Source organism: Gracilinanus agilis, chromosome 3, assembly GCF_016433145.1.
Source record: "Gracilinanus agilis isolate LMUSP501 chromosome 3, AgileGrace, whole genome shotgun sequence".
Classification (NCBI taxonomy): Eukaryota; Metazoa; Chordata; class Mammalia; order Didelphimorphia; family Didelphidae; genus Gracilinanus; species Gracilinanus agilis.
Genome location: NC_058132.1, coordinates 639,600,768 through 639,611,247, shown reverse-complemented (window position 1 = coordinate 639,611,247; position 10,480 = coordinate 639,600,768). Strand labels below are relative to the sequence as shown.

General features: G+C 67.1%; 2 protein-coding genes across 2 annotated transcripts in view; one reads left to right on the top strand and one right to left on the bottom strand.

The window, feature by feature from the left end:
- Positions 1–2,019, top strand: part of HASPIN (histone H3 associated protein kinase) — a 17,309-nt gene extending 15,290 nt beyond the window's left edge. The window contains exon 2 of the mRNA XM_044669480.1: positions 71–2,019. Coding sequence (XP_044525415.1) covers positions 71–2,011 — 1,941 coding nt within the window. The 3' untranslated portion in view covers positions 2,012–2,019. The remainder of the gene's footprint in view (positions 1–70) is intronic.
- A 474-nt stretch (positions 2,020–2,493) lies between these two features.
- Positions 2,494–10,480, bottom strand: part of ITGAE (integrin subunit alpha E) — a 27,152-nt gene continuing 19,165 nt past the window's right edge. The window contains exons 15-27 of the mRNA XM_044669479.1: positions 10,021–10,239; positions 9,455–9,585; positions 9,227–9,357; positions 8,372–8,523; positions 8,021–8,227; positions 7,798–7,929; positions 7,158–7,231; positions 4,240–4,531; positions 4,025–4,180; positions 3,764–3,843; positions 3,254–3,328; positions 2,777–2,840; positions 2,494–2,681 (exon numbers count right to left, since the gene is read on the bottom strand). Coding sequence (XP_044525414.1) covers positions 2,499–2,681; positions 2,777–2,840; positions 3,254–3,328; positions 3,764–3,843; positions 4,025–4,180; positions 4,240–4,531; positions 7,158–7,231; positions 7,798–7,929; positions 8,021–8,227; positions 8,372–8,523; positions 9,227–9,357; positions 9,455–9,585; positions 10,021–10,239 — 1,896 coding nt within the window. The 3' untranslated portion in view covers positions 2,494–2,498. The remainder of the gene's footprint in view (positions 2,682–2,776; positions 2,841–3,253; positions 3,329–3,763; positions 3,844–4,024; positions 4,181–4,239; positions 4,532–7,157; positions 7,232–7,797; positions 7,930–8,020; positions 8,228–8,371; positions 8,524–9,226; positions 9,358–9,454; positions 9,586–10,020; positions 10,240–10,480) is intronic.

The window sequence follows — 10,480 nt, the reverse complement described above, 5'->3', positions numbered from 1 at the left end:
GCGACGGGGCCTCGGGCGCGGGGCGCGGTCCCGGGTGGCTGCGGCGCCCTGGTTCTCCCCGCCCCGCGAGCGCCGCCGCCTCTTCTCCAGCAGCAGCGGCAGCGGCCTGAGCGCCGGCACTCCTGGCTGCGAGCCCGCCAGCGGCTGCAGCAGCCCCACCTCCGCGCCGGACTCGGACCCCGACTTCGATCCGGGGCCCGCGTGGGGCTCCCCGGGGGAGGCCCGGCAGGGGCGGCGGCGGCGGCGGCTGCGGGCCAAGGCGCCCCGCGAGGACCTGGAGGAGGAGGAAGAGGAGGCAGCGGAGGCGGCTGCGGCCAAGGAGAACCGGCCGCACCCCTTCGTGACCGAGCGGTCTTGGAAACTCCGCTCGCGGGGCCGGCGGCCTGGCCCCCCGCTGTGCAGTACCCCAGGCCGGGGCCCGGAGGAGGAGAAGGAGCAGGAACTAGAGCCGGAGGAGGAGCCCCGCCCTAGCCTCCACAGCCCCAGCAGCTGCCTGGCCAGGAGCGTCCTGGCCGACCTCAGCCCCGTCCGGAACCTCAGCCCAGCCCCAGCTAGCCTGGGCACCAGCGCCTCCCTGTTCAGCCCCGCCCCACCCCCAGCCAAGGAGCCCCCAGCCAGGAGGCCCCTTCGCAGGAGGGCAGCCCAGCGCCCCCGGAACAAGGAGCGGCCCCCCAGGGCACCCCCTGACCGCACCGCCCGCAAGGCGTGCATCAGCGGCTGCAGCTCCGCCCGCTGGGCCAGGGCCTCCACCGGGGCTGGACCTAGCCGCTTCCGGGCCCGCGCCTCACTGTCCTTCCACAAGAGGAAGGTGGTGGCCGAGCTGCAGCCCCCTGGCACACCGGGCGGCAGCTTTCTGCTCTTGGATGCGCCGCCGGGCAGCCCGGGCAGCGCCCCCTGGCACGCCTCTTCCCTGTACCTGCTGACCCCCCACAAGGCCCTGCCAGCAGCTGCCTCCGCCCCTAGCCCCGCCCAGGACTCGGCGCTGTCCGATGCGGACAAGGTGTACCGGGAGTGCCAGCAGGACGGCCCGCTGGCCTTCGACCTCTACTTGGCCCCGGACCGGATCCAAAGCTGCGAAAAGATCGGGGAGGGCGTGTTCGGGGAGGTGTTCCGCACCGTGCTGGACAGCCGCACGGCCGCTCTGAAGGTCATCGCCATCGAGGGCGCCCAGCCGGTGAACGGGAGCCCCCAGAAGTCCTTCGGGGAGATCTTGGCCGAGATCATCATCTCCAAGGAGCTGAGCCTCCTGGCCCAGGAGACCCTGAACCGCACCGAGGGCTTCATCGGTCTGTATGCCTCCCGCTGCGTGCGGGGCTCCTACCCAGACCTGCTGCTCCAGGCCTGGGACGCCTTCCACCGCCTGCGGGGCTCCGAGAATGAGCGCCCGGACTTCTTTGGTAGCGACCAGCTCTACGTGGTGCTCGAGTTCGAGTTCGGGGGGGTGGACCTGGAGCACATGCGCAAGCAGCTGCCCTCTGTGGCAGCGGCCAAGAGCTTGCTGCACCAGGTTACTGCGGCACTGGCCGTGGCCGAGGCAGCCCTCCACTTCGAGCATCGGGACTTGCACTGGGGCAACGTGCTGGTCAAGAGGACGGGCGCCAAGGAGCTGGGCTACACGCTCAACGGCCAGGCGGCCACCATCGCCACCCACGGCATCCACGTGAACATCATCGACTACACGCTGTCCCGGCTGGAGAAGGACGGCCTGGTGGTCTTTTGTGACATTTCCCAGGAGCAGGAGCTCTTCCAGGGGGAGGGGGACTATCAGTTCGACATCTATAGACTCATGAAAAAGCACAGCCAGAACCACTGGGCCCATTACCAGCCCTACAGCAACGTGCTCTGGCTCCATTACCTGGCCGACAAGGTTCTGAGGGAGATGACCTTTAAGAGGAAGGCCACCTCCGCAGCCATGCGGCAAGTCAAGCGGCAGATCGAGGCCTTCTGCCAGTCGGTGCTGGCCTTCGACTCGGCCACGGAGCTGCTGCAGAAGCACAGCCTGTTCCGGTGACGGCCGAACTCTGAGACCTTCGGCTGAGCCAGAGAAGCGGCTAAAGAGAACTCGAGCTTGGACACGCCCGTGTAACGGCCCCTTCGGGTCACGCTTTGGCCTCGAGGTGATGAAATCTGCCCTTTCACTCTTGGAGGAATCCGATCTATAAAGGCTTATTTCCTACCCTTCAGGCCTGCTCTTTGAGGTTTTTAGGGCACTTAAAGCAGCCAGCAGATTGGCGTAGGTAGGTGAGGAAGGGGGCTGCCAGGGCCCCGGGGCACGTGCAAAGGTGGGGCCATGATGCCATGCCAGTGCCTGGGAAGGCTGCAGAAGGACAGTCCCAGCCCCAAAGCAGAGGGAGGAGGGAGCAGGGAGAGGAAGGGGAGCTGAAGCTAGAGACACGTGGGGCAGTGCCACCCCCAAATGTTAGAGCCTTTGATTGGTGTTTTCCAAGGCAGTGGGGGATGGGGGGTGGCCCCGGGCACCATCCGTCCCCTTTCCTAGCTTAAGGGGGACCCCTGCGTTGAGCGGCCCGGCCGGAATGGCCGCCCTGGGAGTGGCGAGGATAGCCTTTAGGTACCTGCATTGCTGTGATGTTCTTTAGCTTCATGACGTCGCGACCTCCCCTCTTGGCCGGGACGCAAATCTGTAATTCCAGCTCGGCTCCAAAGGGATTCTCCCCCCGGACCTGCGAGGCCAGCAGAAAAGAGACCCGAGTACAAGGCACTGAGCGGCTCTTTCTGTTGCCCCTGCAGGGGGGCCGCGGCGATCCCTCGCACCTACGTTAAACTGGAGTTCTTGGTGCTCCCAGAGGCTTCGGCCCGTGTCCACGTACATCACTGGGGGTCTGCGGGCGGCAGAGGTCGGCGGTCAGGGAGCTGAGCTGGGGGCCGCGGCACCCTCCGGGGGGGCGGGAGGGCCAGGAGAGCCCCCTGCAGCGAACCCATCTTTTTTCCGGTCAAGTCAGGGCGTGGGGCTTCCGGGATCCACAGTGGATACCAATTCGAGTAACCCCGTAAAGGAGGGAGGAGAGACTTCTGACGAGTCTCCAGGCCCTAACCTTGGTCGTTCCTGAGAGCGGGCCCCCTCTGCTCTCTGGCAGCCTGGCCCCTCTGACGCTCCCCAGAGGGATCTGTTGTTGGCCGTCTGAAACGAGGAGTAGCCCTGCCCCCCCCCCCAGCAGTCCAAAGTGGGCAGAGGTGCGGGGCTGAGGCCCAGAGCCCGACTTGTTGCCTTGCCAGTGCCCACAGCCCCGCTTACTTATCAAGAACCACTGCCAGGGCATGTTTGACCGGGAGCTTCAGTCTCTCACTCAGCGGAGGCTGGCCGTTGGCACTAAGAAAGGAAAGGCCAGTAGATTTGGGTGGTTTCCCCCGATTTCTAGTGGGACCTTCCTGCCAAGTCCCCGGGAGGGCCCGGGCTAAGGGGCGGCCGGTGGATGCGCCCTCCCCCTCCCCCTCCCCCTCCGTGCATCTAAGAGGGCCGGAGAAGGAAGGGGCGCCTTATCTTTGGGCACTTCTTCAAGAAGAGAATAAAGTCAAACACTAAGGAGGCTCCTCTAGAAGGCCTGGAGAGCTTGTGGCGGCCACAGGGGTGGTCTTGCTGGCTACAAGCACCCTCTTGAGGCCCGCGGGTACGACTGCCGAATCCGGGACGCCTGGGGGCCCCCCTGCTCCCTCTAGGGGGCCGGCCTGAGCCCCCCGAGTTGGGGAAAGGAGAGAGCCAGCTCCTGGCATCAGCGGTAAGGTGGCCCCGTGACCCAGTACTTACTTGGTGACCATAATGGCAATTTCTGCTGTCTCGTTGGGAAATTTGCTTTCCTCTAGTTGCCAAGTTATCGAAAAGTTGGCCTGTCTTAGAGGAAAGGGAGCGTGAGTGCCCTGTAGACGGCGCGGCCTGTCCGTGGGAAGGGGGCGGGGCTTTCTCCGGGCTGGCTGCTCAGGGTGGGGGCATGTGCAGGCCTCCCGAGCAGGTCTCGGGCAGCACCGGGGGAACCCGGGGGAGGGGGCCGGCCTCCAGCAGAGAACTCACGTGTGATCTCTTGAATACGAAGTGGCCCACCTTACAGGTCATGGCGAGGCCGGGGGGCGCAGGGGTGGGATCCGTGCACTGCACCTCTGTAGCCGAGGAAGGCTGTTGGCACAAAAAGGGGCAGGCGGCGTCATCGGCGGGGAGCGAGGGGGAACCCTGGGAACGTCAGCGTGGCAGCCCAGCCTGGCTCCCAGTTTTGGCTAAAATCTCGACACTCTACGACGTCCCCCCGACCCGAGCGCCTGGTGGTCGGCGTGGTGTGGCCCGCCCCGGCTTCTGTCAGCGTTCCAGAACTCTGCCAGCAATGGAAGCGAGTTCTCTTCCTTCCTTAAAAACAAAGCCCGCTCTAGGCCCGCTTCCCTTCCTGGGCTCACCTGTTGGACTTTCTTCAGCTGAAGGTTGGAGGGGTGCGTCAGCAGCATTCTGGTCATGTAGGACTCTTCCCCAGTGTTGGCGAGATGCACAGTCAGGGTCACTTCCTTCGTGAGCCCCACCACCGCTTGCCCCCTGCACAGGAGAGAGACACGGGGTGCCTGCCGTGGGCGCCCACCCTGCTGCGGCAGCCCTCGGGCCGCGCTCGGCCAGGCTTCCCTCATCTTGTTCTTGGGAAGCCGAGGGATGATGAAGACAACCTTCCTCCCTACTGAATTTCATCTTCGTGGACGTCGGCCACAGTCTTCCTTATCCTGCCTCGGTCGGTCCCTTCGAGCTTTGGGTCACATAGACGAGCTCGCCATTTAACACATGGGGCGGGAAGGCTCACCATGAATACGTCTCTTGAATTGGCTGCCCTCGGCCCCATCTCTCGCTTGGACCATGGCAGGAGCCTCCTCGCTGGCCTCCTCCCCGCCTCGAGACTCCGCCTTCCCCACTCTCCCTCCGGATCGTGGCCAAAGTTCCACAACCGTCTGTGGCTCCCCAGTGCTCCTGGGGTCAGGTACGAACCCTGGCCTTCGAATGCTCCCACCGCCTGACTCTAACGGGACTTTGTAGGCTGCCCTGCTAGTCTCCTATCTCTGTGCCTTTGTACAGGTTCAACCGCGTCTCTTTGAAACCGGCCTTTCTCTACAAGCTCAGCCCGAGGCCGGCCTCCATAAGGCCTCGCTTCCTTCTCTCCCTCCCCAGCTGCCTTCATGTCCCTCCTGCGAGATGCGCCCGTTTCCCTGGTTTTTGACTTGCAGTTGCCTCCCCCAATAAAGTGGACGTTTTTCGAGGTCGAGGGCCGATTGTTCTTGTCTTTGTGGCCCGGCAGCTGACCCAGGGCGGACGAGCCGGCTTCCTCCCACTGAGGACGATGGTGAAGCCCATTCCTGGCCTTCCCGTTTCCCCCCCTCCAAGTAGCTGTTCTAGAAGTTTCCTGGGAACCCAAGTCCAGCTCGTTGGCGGACTTGAACGTAAGACCTTTGGCCTTCTTGGCGCGGGTAGCGCCCTGACCGGCCGACCTCCAGGATCTCTTCAGATTGCAGAGGGGGCGCAGCTGCCACTGCCACCCTTCCGTGGGCACCCTCGGCCCTCTTATTCACGCGGGCCCCGGCCCCCTTCAGTGGCTACAGAAATCATCGTGGGGGCTCGAGAGACGCGAATAAGCGCGTGCTGTGGGCCATGCTAGGTACGGGGGGGCTGTGGGGAGGCACCCCGCTGGTTTGAGAGGGGACAGGAATGCTGAAGGGCCCTAGGAAGAGTCAGAGCACGGAGGGAGTGAGGAAATAGCCAGGGTGCCCGCAGGAGAAGCCCCCAAGCCTGGCTGTCGAGGTCCCATCTCAGAGGCCACACCAAGCCATGGAAGGTTCTGGAGCACAGCAGGAACAGACTCGGCCTCGAGTTGGGGAGAACAGAGAGGGCAACTGCGGGCCGCTGCCCCCGCGCCACCCTTCACGCTGTCCACCTCCGGGGCAAGAGGGTAGTTTCAGGAGGAGTCCGTAGCAGCTGGGGAGGCCACGGGCCACGCGAGAGGGGAGGAGTGAGCCGAGGGGAAAGGATAGACGTGAGCGGCAGAATGGGTTCAGGCTGGCACACTGGGTTATTGTGGGAGGCCTTGGGAGCTCGACCCCACAAGGGGGACTCCTGGGGCGCAGAGCCTGGAAGGAGAGCGACCGCATGCACCCCGAGAAGGGTAGGGCAGGGCTGGCCTTCAGGGGTCCTTTGGGGGCCGCGGGGGACACACGGGCACGAGCTCAGGGTGGGGGGACTCCGTCACCCGCAGAGAAGTGGCTGCTCAGGTCACCAAGGCAGAGAGAATGGAAGGAAGAGAGAAGAGGGCCCAGGGCGGAGCCTCGCGGTGCCCCATGCCCACAGAGCGGGCACGGATGATGAGCCGCCTGGAGGGAGGATGACCGAGAGAGCTGGGCCATGGGTCTGCCACTGCCCAGGGCCGGAGAGCACCTGGGGGTGTAGACGGGGGAGGGGCTGGGCCGGGCTCCTCGCCTCGGTGGAGCCATTGAGCCCTGCGTTCAGGAAGTGGCTCCTCCCGTGCCGCGAGGCTGGACGCTAGGGGCTGGGGGCCAAAGCACGGGCTGGGGGCCAAAGCACGGCCCGGCTTCCGGGGCGCCCCCAGCCTCCCGGGGGAATGAGCTGGAAAGGCGGCGTGCGAACGAGACACGGACAAAGAGCCGGACTCCCTCGGAGGCCTTGGAAGGCAGCCGGGCAGCCCCTGGCAGAGCATTTCCAGCAGCAGGGCCCGAGCCCCGGGCGCAGCGAGGGGCTCCGGAGTCTGCAGTTTGGACGGGAAAGCTAAGGGGGGCTGAAATCCCAACGGGGGCCTCCTGTTTGGCCCCCGAGGTTGGCGGGAGGAGCCGCTACAAGTCACGGAGCTCAGGAGTGACGTGGCCAGAGCTCGCTTGAGGACAGGCACGCGGGTGGAGCTCACGAGGGGCCCCTTTGGTTTCCCAGCCTTTCAAGGGGTCGCCTCAGGAGGTAGTGAGTTCTCTGTCACTGGCGGTGTTCGAGCCGAGGCTACCGGCGACCCCTTGCCCGGGCTTTGTGAAGGGGAGAGTCCCCCCGAGTCCTTGTCTCGGCGGAGCCCGGGTGCAGCTGGGGTGCCAAAGGCCAGCGGTTTGGGGGCTCCCTGACGTCCCCTCCGGGAAGGAGGGAAAGGAAGGAAGGACGGACGGACGGACGGACACTTGTGACTTACGGGCTCAGCTCTGTGGCCAGCTCGAACTCTGCCACACAGGTCAGCTTGTTCTTGCAGTCCTTCTCGTAGGGCAGCTGGAAAAAGATTCAGTCACGGGCTGGGCCCGGGCTGGGGAACGCCCAGCCTCCGCCCCTTAGCCTGGCAGCTCCCCGGGGGAGAAGTGAAAGAAGGCGCGAGGCCGAGGCCGTGTCCCCGGGGCCTCCCGCGGGCCGCAGCACTCATCTGTAAAGTGGGCGCGTGGCCGGGGAGGTGGTCAGGGCGACCTCTCGGGTCCCTCCGGGCCTCGGGCCCTTTCAGAGAAACGCCGCTGGCCGGCCGGGTCTGACGCCCTCCCGCAGCGACACGTCCGGGAGGGCCGGCGCCATGAACCCCGGGGAGGGAGCGCCCCACGGCGCACCCCCGGCCGCACCCCCCGGCCGCACCCCCCGGCAGGCCTTCATGGCAGCCCTGGGCCAGAGCGTCGGCAAGAGCCAAGCTCGAGGCCTGCCTCGCTCCTCCTAGCTGGCCAAGTCACTTGCCCTGTGTCTGCCTCAGTGTCCTTGGCTGTAAAATGGGCATCACTAATACGCGCAGCCAGAACTAGCCGTGCGGGCTCTCCTCCCTAACGGGCCCCTGAGGAAGGGCCGGGCCCCTGGGTCACCTCAAAGTACGCGGCGGCCTCCCCGCGCCGACCCAGGATGGGCTGGGGCTGCTCCCGAGGCCCCTCGAGGCTCCGCAGCTGGTAGCTGACCTCCACGCCGATGTTGGAGAAGCAGTCGTGGTCGTCGCACGCCTGCCACGGACAGAGGCCACGCTCAGAGGGCCACGCAGGCGGGGGACGGCAGGAGGAGCCCCCCCAGAGCCCCGGGCAGGTTCCTGGATACGCGGGAGGGGCTTGGGGCCCCCCCGGCTCCCAGTCTGGGGTCCCCGGCAGCTCGGGGGGGCCTCTTGTCAGACGTCTCCCCTCCGCCTCGCTCCCGCCACAACGCCCCCAGGAAGCCTTCCTTGGCCATCCCGCCCACGTCCTCTTTTCTGGATCCTCCCAGAATGCCGTTAGGGACTCGGCCCGGGAGCCACTGCCAGGCAGGCGCCTGGGGAGGGCCACCAGCCGGGAGGTGCCAGGCGGGGGCCTGCGGGGTGGCGCGACGGCGCCCCAGACGTCACCTCAGGGACAGCTGGTGGGGCCTTGGGGGCCGTGCGGGGAGGAGCCCCCATCCTGGCCCGGCCAGCCCTACCTCGCCCTCCTGAAGGCTGAGCACGAGCTGGTGGCAGCCGGGGACCCGCCTCGCCAGCTGGCTCCGAGCGCCGCCGTCCCTGAACACGAGCCGCTTCCGCTCCTTCTTCACATCCAGCTCAATGGTGGCATTCAGGGACAGCTCCGGGGGCCCTGCGGCACAGGCCGGGGACGCCTCAGAACTGGGGCCCGGCAGCCCACTTCACCCCCAACTGCCTCAGCGCCCTCCTCTGCAAAATGGGAATTCAGCACCTCCTTCCCAGGGCCGGCCGGTCAGAGAGATCAAAGGGAAGTGCCTGGCACAGAGCCTGGCACAGAGCAGGAGCTTAGAAATGCCCCCTGCCCTCCCGCCTCTCTGGCTCTGGCTCTGTCTGTCTGTCTGTCTCCCCCCTTGTTGTCTCTCTGTCTCTGGCTCACTCTCCCTCCCTCAGTCCCTTCCTTCCACCCTCTTTCCTCCAGTTCTGCCCCCTCCCTCTGTGCCCTCCTTCCCTCCCCCAGGCCGGTGCCACCTGGGCCTCCTCCTTTGGGCCGGGCCGCGCTCGGTGATGTGGCTCCCACCAAGGCGTCCGTGGCTGCCCCTCCTCGTTCCCGGCTCCCTCCTGTCCGGGCTCCCCGCACCCGCCGCCCCTTGCCCGAAGGGTCTCCAGACCGTCTTCCCAGAGTTCCTCTGGGCCCCCACGCGGCCGCCTTCCCTCCCCAGCCCCCCGCCGGCTCCCTGCGATGGCAGCTGCCCGAGGGCAGGCCCCGTGTGGGAATTCCTTGGCACGACGAGGGCCAGCCGGGCACAGAGGGAGCGCCGGGAAAGGGGGCCGGGAGGGAGCCCCTCCTGGCAGGCGCACCCGCAGCCCGCGGGTACCTGTCCGGGCCAGGGGGCCGCCGGAGGGGATCTTGAAGCACAAGCGGGCCTCGACCTCCCGGTGGGGGCCCGGCTTCACGGAGGGGGGGGTGAACACCATGGACGTCTGCAGCCGGACCACAGGCCTGGAGCTGGAGGGGGAGAGACCAGGAGGGAGGCTCGTGAGGCCCAGAGAGGCCCCCCGAGAGGCCGGCAAAGGGCCCCCCCGGGAGACTCGGCCGCTCCTACCGCAGTACGGCCGCCCGGCCCAGAGAGCCCGCAGACACGTCGCCCAGGCCGTCCCCCGTCAGGTCGATGCCGCCAGCGATGGACGCCCCAAAGTACTGCAGCCCCGGGGCCAGCTCAGCCGCTCGGACCCACTGCCAAGGGAAGGCGGCCAGCCTTCAGGGAAAGCCTCTGCCCCACCCCCCCGCCCAAGGAGGCCCCCAGAAAGGGGCCGAGGCGAGGAGAGGCAACGGCCCAATAAAAGGGGGTCCCCCCAAAACCTGCTCCCTCGGGGGGCCGGGGGCCTGGACGGAGCCTCGAAGGACCCACCGCCCGGCCCGCCCCGGGGTGACTTCGGGGCCTTCTGCTGGATGCAGAGAATGCTGGGCCCAGAGTCAGAAAGGCCCGAGTTCGAGTCACACCTCATCCTTCCAAGCCCGCTGCCTGCCTCCATTTCCTCAGCTGGCTCGTGAGGAGGCCGTACACAGGCGGCACTTACTAAGTGCTCAGACCTCCGCTCCTCGGCGTCCCAGAGGGCACCCGCTTTTCCACCCACCATCCCCGCGGCTGGGGCGCCCCCCAGGGGCTACCTGAGAGGGGCTGCTCGAGACGCCGCCGGGGCGCCCGTTGTAGATGTAGACGCTGCCGAAGCCGGCGTCCTCCGGGAAGCCCTCCAGGGGGGCCCCGATGGCCACGTCGCCCAGCCCGTCCTGGTCGAGGTCTCCCACGGCGGCTACGGCAAAGCCGAACCTGGCGAAGGCGAACTGGGGCCGGCCTTGGAGGCTCGCCACCAGCGTGAAGGCGTCGCCCTGGCGAGGGGAGACGGGTCGGAGCGGGCTCGGGCCGGGCCCGGCCACAGAGGAGGCCCGATCCAGCCTCAGACGCCTCCCAGCCGGGGGGCCCTGGGCCGCTCCCTGACCCGCTGCCGGCCTCGGTTTCCCCATCTGCAGAGTGGGGATCGGCAGGACCGACGGATGTCTGCAAGCCCTCTGGAACCCTTCGAGGCTGGCACGGCCCTGGCCCAGAGCTCCGGGGGGATGACGGCTCCCC